The 16,448-nt window shown below is 31.6% G+C and overlaps 1 protein-coding gene across 2 annotated transcripts in view; it reads right to left on the bottom strand.

Annotated features, from left to right (window-relative positions):
* Positions 1 to 16,448, bottom strand: part of LOC129227893 (F-box/WD repeat-containing protein 4-like) — a 34,262-nt gene that overhangs the window by 7,778 nt on the left and 10,036 nt on the right. For both annotated transcript variants that reach the window (XM_054862512.1, XM_054862513.1), the window contains 3 exons: positions 10,589 to 10,680; positions 8,165 to 8,230; positions 4,388 to 4,531 (listed from right to left, as the gene is read on the bottom strand). In XM_054862512.1, the coding sequence (XP_054718487.1) occupies positions 4,388 to 4,531; positions 8,165 to 8,230; positions 10,589 to 10,680 (302 nt within the window). The remainder of the gene's footprint in view (positions 1 to 4,387; positions 4,532 to 8,164; positions 8,231 to 10,588; positions 10,681 to 16,448) is intronic.

The raw sequence follows: 16,448 nt of genomic DNA, 5'->3' as shown, positions 1-16,448 counted from the left end.
TTAAGAAGCATTACGTGACAGAAAAACATAAAAATAATTTTAAACTTAATAAAGATGAAGCGCAGCTTTATCTATCTTTCAGTGAGACTACCAACATCCCTGGTTCAAGTCAAAATGTATCATATGCCTATTTAGTTCTAAAGAGGCTGCCTTAAGTGCTGAACTAAGTGCCCCCACCCTCATCCAAATATTTGTGTAAATAATATTATTCAATGGATAAAAAGATCAGTTTCACAGATGATAAAGGAATTGTATCATTATTATAGTTAATTAATGAATTATCTTCACGAATTTAACCCAGTTGGCAACTAATTTGCCTTTGGGTACTTCCCTGGGTTTAACTATGAGTGGTCCTCCCAAGATCCTCTGTTTATCCTGACTGGTCATTTTTAGTCCCCTTTTTGATTGAAAATGGTCCTCTTTTACCCTTTTCTGAAGCTAAAATGTGTTGGGAGCCCTGTATTAAAGATGTCTAAGCAAGTACTCTGTCAATGATATTAAAAGAAAAATAGAAACTTCTAAAGTGGTAGAATCCATGAATCCGAATTTGAATGAATGAAGATGTGCACCTTTCCTGAAGTAGAATCAGCTCTATTCAAGTGGTTCCAGCAGTATCAAAATCAAAACAATGTTTTTGATTTTATTTCTCTCAATATTTTTGATTAAACTATGCATATTCTGCCTAAAAATTTTTAAGCTCTGTAATTTTGTCTGTTATGTGTACATATTAATTAAAATATTCAATGGTTTTTAATATTAAACGGTCAAAAACAGAAACTAGCGGTAAGTCGAACTTCCAATAAGTCGAAGTTTTGTCGGTCCTTTTAGATTTGAGTTATCGCGAATTGACTGTACATAGAATGCAAAGGTTGCACCTTTTGACCTAACTTAAATATATATGGTAGAATCCATGTCAAATCAACAAGGGGTGTAACTTGATGGTCTTGGATTTTTTATGAATTTAACATATGTTAAAATTCATTAAAAAATTAAGAAATATGTTTTTTTAAATTTTTTTTTATCCCAAAAAAATTCCTGAGCCGAGATATAGGCCACCAAAGATGGCGGTCATGTCATGATTTCTCACATGGAATTTCCGTCAAAATCTTTTAAGTACATTATCTCATGAACGATAGAACATATTTTCCTGCAGTTTGTTTTAGTTAAAAGGATATTTTTTTTTGTCTAGAAAAATATGCAACATTTTAAAATGTGCTTTAATCTTTTTTCTACTCTTTTGAAAAAAAAAAAGTTAAAATTTTTTTTTCTTGATTTTTCTCAAAAATGCCAATTATAAAATTTTTTATTTTTTTACAGTTTATTAGAATTTACTGGGAACTACGTTCCCTGAAAAGGAGATCTTCCACTTTTTTGTTTGACAGATTTTAGAAGCATTTGAAAAAATGAGGGTTTTTAATGAACTTTTACTTAAAGGTAGACCTGAAAATTCAAATTTTTTTTCCACAGCAAGTGACCAGAAAACACTTTTAATTCATATAGAGAAATTTTCATTTTGCGTCACCATTTTATTCAGGATATTGAGTTTAGAGAGAACAAGAAACAAGATGGCATTGCGTTTACCATTTCTTTTGGTGCTACACTGTAAGGTTGCGTGTGGGAAATGCAGCGAATTGGCTGGAGACTGCATTCTTGTTTTCATAAAAAATAAAACTCCTGGATAAAATGGAGACTCAAAATGAAAATTTCGCTATATAACTTAATTAAAGGTGCTTTCTGGCCACATGTTTCAAAAATATTTTTTGAATTTTCAGGTTTGCCATTACGTAAAGAGTTCTTTAAAAACCAATTTTTTTCAAATGCCTCTAAAATCTCTTAAACAGAAATGTGGAAGCTCTCCTTTTCAGGGAACCTAGTGCTCAGTGGTACTAATAAATTGTAAAAAAATGAAAATTTTTGAAACTGACATTTTTGAAAAAAAAAAAAAAATCAAAAAAATTATTTACATTTTTTTTATTCAAAAGACTGTGGAAAAAAAAACTAAAACACATATTTCAAAATGTTGCATATTTTTTAAACAGAAAAATTATTTTTTTAAATGAAACAAGTCACAACAAAATATGTTCTACCATCTCTGAGATAATGTACTTCAATGATTTTGATGAAAATCCCAAGTGGGAAATCATGAGAGAACCGCTAGCTTTGGCGGCCTGGGCCCAGGAATTTTTTTGAGCCAAAAAGAATATATATATATTTCTTAATTTTTTTATTAATTTTAAGATATTGTCGCCTCAGAGCAACCGTAAGACATCTAATCCCAGAAACAACAGTAAGATATCCTACTGTTGTTCTGAGGCGACAATACGTTATATTCAAAAAAAAAAATCTGAGACCATCAAGTTGAGACAAGTTTGAGACCATCAAGACTCTTGTTGAATTGAAATGGATACTCCCATATATAGATATATATATTTTTTTCAGAAATACAAACCTAAAATATTATTAAAAAATCATAAACATTCTTCAAATCTGAACTAAAGCCGAAAAACATGTAAAGAACATATTGTGATTAAAAAAAAATTCTTCTTGATTTGTTTGACTTCAATCAATATTACTCTGGCAAAAAAAAAAAAAAAAAAAAAAAAATGTCCCACCTGCAAAATCTTGCAACAAATTTTGGATTTCTGCCTCAGTGGTGAAACTACCCTTAGTCCCAAAACCCTGAAATGTGTTAAATACCAGCGCAGTGAAGTTGGAGAGAAAATGACCAACTTTGGGGCTGACAATATAAGAGCTTCGACTCCGACTCCTTTACCCCTAAATTAGTCAGACTCAGCTCCGCAGCACTGCCAGACTTTTAAACTCTGAGGAAAAATGACAAACTGATTCTTAGAATTTTGAACGTTCAACTCCTTTACCTAAAAATCTGCCCAACTGTGCCTCAACAGCCCTTCTAAATGGAAGTAGAGACTAGGACAGAGCAGGTGTGTAGTGAAAGGGAGTCTAAGAAAACTTTCGCCCCCTACCCCTTGAGGGTTGGAGTTTTTTTCTTGATTCATGCAACGCGATGTAAGTTCGGGGAAAAAAAGCGTTGAACATTCTGGATGATAGCTACTAGAGGAGCATAAGCATCAATAATACAGTTTAAATATAAATTATGTTTTATTAACTACTATTTGGAGATCTTTTAACAAATTACCCAACATTTTTTTCTGGAATTCCATGATTCATATTTTAAAAAAACCCTGCAGTTTAAGTTATGATGTCCCAAAGCTCAAACTCATTTCCTGATACCAACCACAATAATTTCATCTACTTCGGTAACATTAAATTGCTACTCATTATGCCACAAAGTATATGAATTTTTTTTAAATACACTTTATCTTTTGAACCCCCCCCCCTCCAAATGTGCCAATAGGCTAGAAAATGTGACTTGCTAAATTCCAGCCTACTAGGATAATATTACCCTACCTGTGTCTCCATAAGGATTAAAATAAGAAAAAACAATTTTTTGCAAAAATTCAGATTTTTATCTTTAACACCAAAACCGTTCACCCTAGAAACATTTTTGATCTCATTTAATAAGGAATTTTGCTGCCTTGAAGTTTGATCTGATCCACGTTTTTGATAAAAATGATAGTGTGGTATTTTGGATTTTTCAAGTCAGGTTGCAGTGGGAATATACCAAAATCACATTAGAAGATTTTTTGTCATTAAAACCGCATTAACTCTCTCAGCTCTGAACAATATCATAACAACCTTTTCTATGTTAGGGATTAAATGAAGGAGCATTGTAATCAAGTGTGAAAATGGAAAGTTTGTGTGTGGTCTTTAACTGTGACCTTGTTTAATGAAAGACGCAGACACCATATTCTTTGTGGGAAGCTAAAAGAACCATTGAGATCTCATGACACTTTGTAAACATTGTACATTGATCATTTGTGTTGTAAGTTTTCACCCATTGAAATCCATGTGAAATGATTTTTCTCAGATAAAATTAAGAACGGCTTCACCTTCCATTTCCAGAGCATCAACCACCATGAATTTAAAACAGAAAGACGACAAATTTTTAATTGGCAACCTGTCTCATTAAAACACTAGTGGCATGTTACTTTCTAATGTCCAGCTCTTGCACAGCTTTTTACAACACATCAAGTTAAACAAAGCCTCAAAGAAGTTGAAAGATATTTTTTAAATATTTTCATCACATTTTTGTCACATCCCTTCAATCAATCCTGCTTGCAAATTATATGATGATACAACACTTAAAAAAATAATTTTAAAATATTTAAGCATTGTTTTTCATTTAGAAATGGTACAGCTCAACTTAATTTTTCAAGTTCTTCCAAATTTAGAAATCATGCAACTTCTCTGTTATATTATGTGTTCAAGTAGAGGTAATTCCTTATTAAGTAAAAATTTACAGTACCTTTTCCGAGGATCTCGTACATCCCATAGTCGAATTGATGTATCATAGCTCCCACTTAAAAAAGTATTTTCACATTCAGGATAAATACTTAATATGCCTGCACCATGTTTGAAATTTGATCCAATTTTGGTAATCAAAGATGATCTAAAATAAAAATTATTATTTCAATTGAATGCCAGGATTAAGCTTAATTTTAATCATTATGTAAAGAAAATTTGCCAAGTATTTATACAGCATGACCCATTTATAACAAGCTTGCATTTCACAAAGAAAATAGAGTTGTTCGATGTTATAAAAGTATTGGAGAATATTCTTTTAACGAGCAAAATTTCATACACAGAAATAGGTTTAACACTAAAATACTTGACATGAAAAAAACGGTTGACACAAAATGATATAGCGGTCTAAACAGTATACTGTGCAATTTATTACAGATCTTTTAACATAAAAAACATTTCAGTCCCTTCAGTTTTGTCTAAAGCATTTTCAATGTATTTTCTTAAGATTTTTCAGGAAAAAGTTATAGGGGCATGAAATAACTTCAAAAATATGAAAAAAAAAAAAGCTTAAAGACACACACATACACTGCATTATTCATTTTTATAGCCATATGTGGGGTTGGGGAATCGCATGGTTTACTCGCCAAGGGCATCCGCTTCACTCGCAAAAGGGCTGGGTTCCGGTAGCGGGGTCGCTTGGCGCATTAGGCGCTGAGCAGTTCAGTCTGGGATTATTGTTTTAAAGCAACCGTAAATGTAATTCATTGTTTTGGCGATTTGTTTTGAAAGAAAAGAAACTTTTGATTTGTTTTTATCCGAGTGAAATGTACGACATTTTCTTATTTTTTTCTGACAATGATTTTTGAATGGTCCACTGGATGTTTTTTTCCCCCCGTTAGACGGATGGATTATGATAGCGTGGTTGCTGGGCGAGTTTGGCAATAAACAATAGAGTTGCGGAATTATTTTTACATTTGAAAGATATTATTTGATGTCTTTTTTTTGTTTATTTGGCTAAATATTTTAAATTACAGTAAAAACTGCTTCACTCGCTAAATAAAGTTTTAAAGCTACTGTAAATCTAATTTAATGATTTGACGAAAAGTTTTAAATTCCAAAGAAACTTTAATAGTTTTTTTTTTGAAAAGGTGTGTGCGCATTTTATACAAAGAAAAATGATCATTTCACATCAGAGGGGGGAGGGGCGTCAATTTTTTTGATTCAACAGACTCCCATTAAATTTTTAGCACTGGCATTGCTGTGCGGGTACAACTAGCGTGTTATAAATTGATAAGCTTATTTTATGTTCAATTCGTATTAGCAAATAAACTGCAAGCACTACAAGGCTGAAGAAAACATGAACATTGGCAAGTAATCCATGCAGATTACGAAAAGAGAATGGTGTAAATGAATTACAAATAAGAGAAGTAAAAACTAGCATTCAGATTTTTAATTTAAAATTCTAATTCTACAACCTCTGACAATAAAGTTAGTGAATAGTCCTGTATCATTAATGTAGATGAAATATTAATGAAAAAGTTCCCTAATTGTCCTTTGAAACAGTTGACTCTCATATCTATGCACCGCTGAGATCTGCTGGACATATATCCTCAAAACCAGGGCTGTGGAGTCGGAGTTGAAGAGTCGGAGTCAGGCTGATTTTGAGGTAAAGGAGTTGAATTGTTAGAAAATATGCGAACTTCGACTCAGGGCTTCTTTTTTTCTTTAATTTTCACTGACTCTTTTTGCATTTTTTAAAAAACAGACTATACTTTGGTTCTATTACGTGTATAAAAGCCTATTAATAAGAAAACAACTCAATGGCAACCAGCTGTCTTGATTGTTTATCGTACTTTCTGTAATAGCTACCTACGCCATCCATTAGTTTGCTTGTTTTTTAACTTTAACTAATAGCAACTGTCTGCAAATGGTTTTGTTACCTAGCATTTTCTAAGTAATCACTTTTAAATAAAAATAATAATGTATTTTTCACTTCGATCTAAGTTATAAAAAGCATGTATCAATTAAGCAAGTCGAGACTCCTAGCTCGGGTGGAAACTTCTGAGGGTGTTCGACAAATTCAAATAAGTTTTGGCGCGAAAGCACAATCCAAAGTTCCAATAAAATATATCTAATGTTTTTTTAAATCTACAGACTATTTCTATAAACTTGGTTCTCACAAAAAAGTACGAAATAAAATAAGTATATGATTTCTTGATTACAACCCTCAATAACTGCAGTTAATCTTAAAATCTCCATATTTAGATTAATTCTAAAGCAGTCAATAAAATTAAAATGAAAAATTGAGCAAGAAAAAAAATAGGTATAGTAAAAGCTATTCGTACAAAGCTGTATACCACCCCTTTTTGTGTACAACTTGCTCCAGATGTACATGTACCCTGCCCCTCTCCCTGCAATATAGTGCCCTATTTTCATTGAAATTTTATAGAAAGATGAAATATGTTTCAGAATTAAAATACTTATATTTTTTATAAACTCTGAAATTAACTAAGGGTGTCACCCCCAGATAAGTGTTACCCAGGGGTGACTGCCCCCTCTCATGAAAGGTGTCTTGACTTAGCAAAAAAGGCTTTTATCTCTCAAGTTACAGCTTTAAAAAATTAAAACACACGATTTGATCAACATCTATTTGTTAAACATTAAAGGAGAGCAAACTAATCCTTTATATATTTTTTAAACATGGGATTTTTAAGTAATCTCCCTCATAAAAATCATAACTATTGGAAAATTTGATTTTCAAATTTAATTCCTAACGTTGTATGCATCTAAAATTCGCAATAAAATACAATGCTAAAATTTCATAAAAAAGGAATTACTATTTCAATCTATGTTTGTAAGTTCCCCTTGTCTCATTAGGGGGAGGGAATTGAAAAATAAATAAATAAAGAACCTGGAGTCAGAGTTGGTGTTGGACGTTTCAAAATCCAGAAGTTAAAGTCAGCCACTTTCCTTCTGACTACCCAGCCCTGCTCGAAACTTTGCAAGAAGTCTTCTTTTGATATAGAGTGCAAAAGTCTCATCACATTTTGCTCAATGCCAGGAATATCATCAGATCTCTTTCCTTTCAAAGCAAGTTAGAGTGTGGGAATAGCAAGAAATGTGGAGGATTGAGATCTGGCAAGTATAGTGGATGCTTTTTTTCTTCTTTACCAAGCTTAAAACAAAACTTTTAATTGCTCTTTTGTTCATTCATCTTCCTATTTTCACTTAAGAATCAATGCACAAAACAAGTAGTTTGTAAATGAAGTCTTACATGGAACACAAAGGATGCTTAACTAAGCAACCCTGAGGACAGATGGTCAACAACTTCCTGCTATGTAGGTGCAGCGTTTTGTTTTGCCAGTGTTACCAGGTTGGCTGTTGAAAAGAAGACTTAATTCTTCGTTAAAATATTTCTAAACACAAAAACAAGGGGTGAAATATAAATAAACTCAATTTAATTTGAAAAAAAAAAAAAAAGACAGAATAGGTTTCAAAAAAATACGTTCATCAAGACTCTTAATGGAATGATTCAGTTTGTTAGATGCAAAAGAAGAAAAACAACAGCACTATGCTCTATGCAACGAGAAAACTTGAATCTCATATAATCCTGGTCCAGAAGGCAGATTTTGTTCCAGATATATTTAAAAAGAACTGTATTTTTAAGAATGATATTAACAGATTCTTCAATTCAATTATGAAACAATCATCGTCAAAATAAAATGCATGTAATTATACTTTGGTTTAGATGACAGACAACCTAAATTAATTCACTTACTTTTCAAGATCATAAAGCTGCAATGGATGAATATTGTCTGTACCTCTCAAACCAACAATAAATTTGCTAAAAAATAGGAAATATTTATGAATTTTCATTAAAATTACAAAATTGTTTAGTAAAAAAAAATCTATAACATAATTACCTATGCTTATACAGCATATCCCGGTTTAATCTGCAAGATATCTGATTTTGTAATTGTTAGTCCTAGATGCTCATTGCAAAAATGGCCAAATTAAGATGGAAAGTTAAGATATTAAAAGTTTAAAGCTAAAAACGTTTGTGAAAAAATATGAAATTTAACTTTTTATATGGTTTTCAGCTCCCCTGCATTCCACTTAGAGAAACCATGAGCATTAAAAAACAATTGAAATTCAAAAAAATGCGACATCAGTACAACCAATATTCACCAAGATATGAAATGCAGTGATTTGTGACTTACACCACTTTACTCTCGCAGTCAATTACGCTTTTTGGGGAAAATATAATGGCTAACAAGGGTTTAAAATTATATGAGTGCACACAGTGTGTTTTTTCTTCAAATTATATGAGGCTAACATCTGCATTTATTTTTCAATACCAATTAGAAACATACATACATTTATATATTTTTACATCAACTACATGTCATTCTTTTGAAAGAGCAATAGGTTCCAATCTTCTGCAAGATCCGTTCTAATTTTGAACTTAAATATCTTCTTAAATTTTGCTTCCAAATGTTTCAAATTTTTGTGCTGGTACTGTTTTTAAGAGGAGATTACTTATCTAAATATAATCATGAAGACCTAGGGGCCATATAAAATACTAGATTTTGTATTTTTTTACTAATTTTTTATTTGGCTTCTAACTTTTAACATCTTAACATTGCATCTTATTTTGACCATTTTTTCAATTAGAAGTATGCATCTAGGACTAACGGTTGCAAGAACAGAGGTCTTGTGGTTAAACAAGGACATGCTGTATATTATATTTATAGTGTACATACATATTATAAAATGAAGTCTCAAAAAAAAAAACACAAATGTTTGTACACACAAAACTCAAGAACTATCTGACAGACTTCACAGAAAATTTCAGTTGCTGCTTTCAGAAACTGCTTCGAAAAAGTTTGATGTACGTAATTTTTTTTTTATTTCAATTCAAGACACAATTTTCATAAATTCCGTAATGAGTTATTCGATGTCAAGTGATGTTCAAGTGGTCCCCATTCGACAATAGTGGGTGAAATTTTACAGTAATGTAGAGATGCCTTTGAAACAAACCTATGCAAATTTCCTGTCTCCGAGGTCAAAATCCTGAGGATCTAGTATCTCCAAAAAAATGCTCCAAAATGGCAGATCAACTTTGTGAGACAAATTGCCATGTTTAGGCTAAGATTGCAGAAAATTGTATTGCACAAAAAGCTTGAAAGTTTGCGAACTTAAAGTACCTTTGGCTGTTAACACGTTCAAGTATTTTTGTGAGTTTGAGCTCATTAGATTTTGTGTCGCACACATATGAACTTGCGAAAGGGCATGGCGGGGAAATTTTTTCCTGGATTTTAGGTTGTCATAATGTTTGAACAAAAATAATTCAAAGGCTTGTACTTTGTAACTCGATACTTGTTTTTAATGGGTTACAGTTGCAGAGTGTAATATTGATTTTCTAAAAGGTATTGTCATCCAAAGTGTCTATCAAAATCATTTATATGAAGAAAAGCCTGCACTGTAATTTAAGTTTGTCACCTTGCATCTTCTTTTCATTAGCACCATTAGAAGGAACAGATTTTCTCATATCAAAATCAGTTTTTTTTTTTTTTGACGGTATTCTTCTAGATAAGAATTTAAAAAAATGAGTTTGAAATATTGTCTGTTGTAACAAATAGCGGGGCTAAGGCTAAGTTTAGAAAATTTTATCATACTGTTAGCCTGAAATTTTGGGAGCTTTAAGTACATCTGGTTGTCAATACATTCTAATATTCATGTGAGTTTGAGTTCATCTTTTGTGGATCGCACATGTAAAGTCTTGACAAAACGTAGAGGAGAAATTTCTTCATAGATTTTTAAATGTCATAAATTCTGAGCGAAAAAAAAAAGAAAAGCTTGTACTTCATAATTCTCTTGTCAAAATACCTTTTTTTAAATGGTATACAGCTGCAGAGCAAAAATATTGATTTTTAAAAAGATATTGTCATTAAAAGTGATCAATAAAATCTTTCACGTGCAAAATTGCCTGCTTTCAATGCACCTGTAGCTCAGGTTTGTCACTTTAATCTTCTTTTCTTTTAGAAAAAATTACTTATACAAATGGCATTAAAATTAAGTGACATGATAATTTTGATAAATCAGCGAGCATTAGTAAGAGTAATATTGTTATAAATATTGCTCTAGAAATATTTCTGATAACAATTAAGTACAAATAAAAGAACCCATTTTATGACCATACCTATTAGCTGAATGAAGAGCAACAGAAAGAACTTTGTTTACCACTTGAATATCAGAAATGCATTTTGTGTTGTTGTCCATAGTTTTCCAAACCTAAATTAGTACGAAAAAAGAAAATGATATCATCTAAATTAAGAGTGAATCACAGATGCCAAATTTCAAAATAAGATCATAGATAACAACATATGTATGACTATACCTAGCAGAAACTCTGCGACACTGGGATGCCTGTCATAGATTTTTGAGAAAGTTTACCAGGCTATATCTTAATTTAAAGGGGAAAAAAATCAAGAAAAAAAATTTAGCAACTAGAATTACACGATATTTTCTAGAACATAGAACTCAAGTAGCATACTGCGGTATGTTATTAAAAAAAAAGAGTCAGCAGATAATAAGCAACAAGATATAAAGGGTGGACACTTTCATCTTGTTAGGTAATATGCAAAGGGAAATCTAAATATATATTTACTGACAAAAAAATGTCTTGGTGATCGTTTCTTAATTCCCATCACATTACAAACTGTGGGAAATAATTTGAATGGGGCCTATAGAAATGTTTCATGACTGAACAAGCATTATTCCACATAACGATTGATTGAATAAAACTTCAAGTTTTCACATAAAAATAGTTGTATTTTGGCTCAATATGCTTTATATTGCAGTAAAGAGAAAATAATACGAAAAAGTGTAAACCACACTGAACAACTACAGCAAAACACTAATACTTAATATGACGCATGGTATCCAATAAATACTAAAACTAGCTAAAAGTGTAACATTTTCAGAAAGTACTAGCTAATGTGAACAATTTTGAACATTTAAAATTTAAAAAAGAGAAGAAGTTTGTAGTGTTGAAAATTTGAGAAACATCAAGTTTTTCCAAAATGTTGCCCTTTAATGTTTTTACCCCTCTTCATATGCTGTTGAAAAATATGTTTAAAATAACTTTACTTCAAAAAAGAAAATATCATATAATCTAAGGCATAATAAAATATACACTAAAAAATTTTGAAACTTTATTATGAATTATAGTCGAGGAAATACAGTACATGAAATATAACAAGTTTAGTGTGGAAAAAATACAATTCAGACATTCAGGGCTAATCAACATAAAAGGGCATTTTTCATCATACTTCAAATAAAAAAATATAGAAGTCAATCAAAATTTTTATTTCACTTTTCAAAATGTTATCCTAGATTTAACCTGCAGTTTTTGAGCTTAACATCTTATTTATAAGCATTTCTTGGGGCTGATTTAAGTAATGTGAATAATCTAATGTTGATTTACTGTTTAGAATATTTTTGGGCTTTTTAATTTATGTTGCAAACATGCCAAAAAAACATTAAGTTTTCTAATGCAGGCAGGGCTGGATTTAGGGGAAGGTAGGCAGGGCTACTGCCCCAGGGCCTCCATAACAAAGGGGCCTCCACAATAAAATTCATACAAAATATCCTAACTTTCACGGGTCGAAAATATCGGATATATACATATATATCAAAATATTCGGATGTATATCAAAGTATCGGATATTTTCGAAAATATGATGATCTTTTCGAACCCTGATTAGGGGCCTCCACTCCTTCGTTGCCCCGAGGCCTCCACACTGCTAAATCCGGCCCTGAATGTAGGAAATGCTACCTGAAAATTTCAAACAGCGGAGGGGGTACATGTTTGGGGGTTAAAGTCCACACCTATGGAGTGAATAATAATAATGACTCTTCTATACCATACGTTTCTCTTTATAATACAATTAAAATAAGTTTTAAACCTTAAATTGAAGAATTGGCCAAGAATGCTTGTAAACCAAATTTTAAAAAATACCTGAACAGGGCTTCTTATTTATTAATTTTTTTTCTGAAAATTAGTTCAGCTTTTTCATATACAAGCTAATTAATTGCTAAATGGCTAATAATTTAATTATTATCATTAGTCATCTTTATTTTCAGTAATGTTGCAATTTTGTAATTATTACAGATATTAACATATGGGAAGGTTTCCAGAGATGGGTAAATGTCTTTCCAACTCATCTGCTATGAGTACACATGGACATTGATTACTCTCACTTTTAACACTTTCAGGCATGAGCCATTTCGACCGCATATCTCCCTCCAGACTGAGGTTTTTTGGTGCTTTGCATGATTTTTTAAAAAATACTTGGAAGATGTGTATTTTAGTAATTTTTATTGCATTACATACTTCAAGATGTTTTCTTTCATAATAAAGGAACTGTTTGAATGAAATAAAAATCAATTTTTAATAAGAAATTGCCAAAAAAAGAATGTTTGAAACTAAAAAAAAAGTTCCACATAGGAAAACATCATTTTTAACCATTAAAGTTTACCTAGACTAAATTAAAAACTTACCAAAATCTTGAACAAATATCTGAAAATAGGTTTAATTTGTAAATAAACATTATTTAATAAAATTTGCTTTTGAATGGTACATTTCAAAGCACAAACTCAAATTTAAACTCCTATTCTATCACGTTTCATGCAGTTATTTCTGCCTGGTTTTGCCATTTATATCTATATATCTATTTTTTTATTTATTTTTTTTTTTTGAAAGTAAAAGGTTCATAGATAGTATCCAAAAAGGCTAGAAACGTATAGAACTTGTATTTTTATAGCTAAGAGACTAAAAATTTGACCCCGAGAGAATCTCGAGCCTAGTTAACTGCATAAAAAATGGCAACTCAAGTGATGCTCGGGCATAGACCTCAAAGTGTTAAATAATGTCCTGAGTCCTGATGCAGAATAAATAGGGTCTGGTGGGGGAAAGTGGTCAATGGGGTAAAGTGGTCATAATTCAAATAAATGGCTTTACCTTAGAAATAAATGTTCGAATGAATGTGAAAATTTTATTTTAGAGTAGTGCAGTTAGAAACTACATTCTGAATACAAAATTTTACAACTGGCAAAATTTTATTGGGTAAAAAAAAATATTTTGTGTGATTATGAATTTTTTAAAAATATAAACACGTTTTTTAACTTCCTTGGGAAATTTTGTTTGTTAGAATTATGAACAGATTGACTGCACAGGAAGCTTCCTATATGTCTCAAGAACTAATACTCATTAGCAGTTAGCTGAATCTATTTTGAATAATTTTTTAGAACAATTTTAGTAAGATGGGGTAAAGTGGTCATAATATTAGGCTTAACGAATATTGTTCTTTTAAAATCACTTAATTTTTAAGTATAAGGCAGATATAAATTAAATATTATTTTAACTTAATATGTATTGTTTTTACAGTAAACAAGGTTAAATATATGAGTATATGCGCATGCATACGCATATACTCGTGTAGGCACGTATATATACGTATTCACATAAACGCACCAATAAACACGTATTTGGGTATCTCATAGTATTTTTTATCTATACAGATATACATTCGACTATACACGTATATACCCGCTTATTACTCGTACAAATACGAACACTTATATACTCAGGTCAGGGGCGGCATTTCACCATTTCATTTGGGGGGTCGAGTTTCTTAAATATGTATTACCCCAAAGCGAAACCAAATACACATTAGCTAACAAGAAGTTGTCATAAAATCGGTTTAGTATGAATAAAATTAGTGTTTAGAAACAATTAAAATTTTGATTCATTGACTAAAAAGTTATCATACAAAACATCTCGCTACTAAAGTTTTTAGACCTTTTGGAAAAGTTATAATGCATGATTTTTGGAATTCGGAAGAGCAGGGAATCGTGTTACTAATCTATCAGTGCCCAATGTCGTCGTGCTGTTTTGCCAGTTCAGCTAAATGAAAAAGGTGTTTTTTTTTTTTTTTCGCCTTTGTGCTTCGAAAATATTTCTCTAACCTTCTGAGACATAAACAAAAAAAAAAATCTTTCTCTACTAGCGGAGCTGATTCTAAGAGTTAAAAAATAATTGAAGTAACACAAAGTTACGTATGAAAACACTTTTTATATCTTGCTCTTCAATATCACCCAGGCTACTTCAAAAACTGTGAGGGGCTTAAACTTTTCATCATTGAATAATCTAGTCATGTCGGCGCTCTCAGCTTCAATGAGATATCATCTGCCTCCAGCTCTGTTATTCACTATTCCAGACTTATGAGTCCATAACAAGGACGAAACTGCAATCTCTGGATTGCTGAAAACTATTCTGTCAGTATATTGCTTGTAATTTTTCTTGCCTCATGCTAAAAATTTTATTCACAGTTGAAACATTTTATTTTTCGTTTTCAAAATCCAATCCAAATAACCATAGCCCCAGCCAACCATACAGAAAAATAATTATCATCAAATCTTGTGTTAATTTCATTCGAAACTGAATCTATTACTTCATACAAAATATTCAAAAATCAATGTTTGACTTCACATCATCATGTGGATTTTTGTCACTTTTTTTTTTTTGCGCCTCTTTAAAATTGGCTAGGAGAAAGAATTTTTTTTGAAAAATTTCACGATTGATTGAAATATACATCTATAAAAATCTATTTTCAGCTTCAATTGTAGATTGAACTGTGGTAGTATGGTGCACAAATCATTGAACTGTGGTTTGAATAGTCGAGTAGCGGATTGAAGATATAGATTTTAATAGAGTAAAGCATTTTTCAAAAACCTTTTTCCGATGCAAACAAATTGGATAAAAATTCAAACGAATTTTTGCATGGAAGTCATACATGCTAAAGGGCATGAGCTTTTTCACCATTGAAAGAATCGTTTTGCAATAATACTTCCAGTCAACAAATCACTGTTGAAGTTATAGCGAAATGTTTTCATCATTTTAACTCTTAAAGATTATCTAGTATCACTCCGCGATTACATAATTAATAGAGCCCCATAAAAGGTATTTGGTTGATATGTGTTTTTTTTTTCAATAATCACATGCATTTTTAAGAAGTTTCTATGAAAGCGTTATAATGTATTGAGCAGCTGAAACGTGTTTCTAGCAAAAGAAAGCAATGAACACTCATTAAATAAATATACACCTAAAAATGAGCGTAAAAGTGAATGTAAAATATCCTGGAATTTTCTTGTGAAAACCATGCTGCCACACCACTTTTCACGAGCCTCTCATATTGAGCATACCATCGTTACACTGGGCACACAAGTGTGAAATATTTAGCCTATATGAGGCAATGTCTTCTTTAGTTAAAATTAACCATGATTCTCTATTAGTTTTTTATGCTCTGAAAAAGCCGAAAATACTTCATGAATTTCTAAGTCATCATCCAAATAACGAAAAACACTTTTTCTAGTCTGGGAATGTGTCGAGTTTCATCAAATAGTTGCTGAGAACCAGCGAGATTTCCTTTAATGAACATTGATTTCCGACTTACATAAATTGAATTCACCCAATTTTCTATCATTCTGCTCAAAAAATTTGGGGGTACGACCGCCCCCTCTTGACCCCCTATTTATCGCCCCTGACTCAGGTAGACACGACGTATATACGCATACGTACTCGAGCTGACACTTACATACTAGGATATGATATACATGTATGCAGTGTGAGTTTAAGCTCTCGGGGAAATTTTTAAAAGGTGTTAGAGAGGAGGATAAGAAGCAAGAATCATAAAAAACATATGGCCACAAACTCAATGCTGACGCGCTACATGCACGCAAAGCCAGACAATTTTACACAACGACTTAAGAAAGTTTTAAAGTGATTGATGAAACTTGCGGCCGGCATCTGTAATACATGCGTAGCAATCACTCTGTTGCAATTACGAGACTCTTGAAAAGCTTTCATCAGTCGCTGCGCCTTTGTTGCGATGCGTGTATTAGAGCTACTACAGGCCTTACTTTTTAACAACTGTCTAAATATTTCTTAAGTACTAAAATGTCGGGTAAAATCATCTTTGTGTAACAAATTTGTGACC

The sequence above is a fragment of the Uloborus diversus genome, chromosome 8 (assembly GCF_026930045.1).
Source record: "Uloborus diversus isolate 005 chromosome 8, Udiv.v.3.1, whole genome shotgun sequence".
NCBI lineage: Eukaryota > Metazoa > Arthropoda > Arachnida > Araneae > Uloboridae > Uloborus > Uloborus diversus.
Note: the sequence above shows the minus strand (reverse complement) of the source record. Positions and strands in the feature narration are given on the sequence as shown.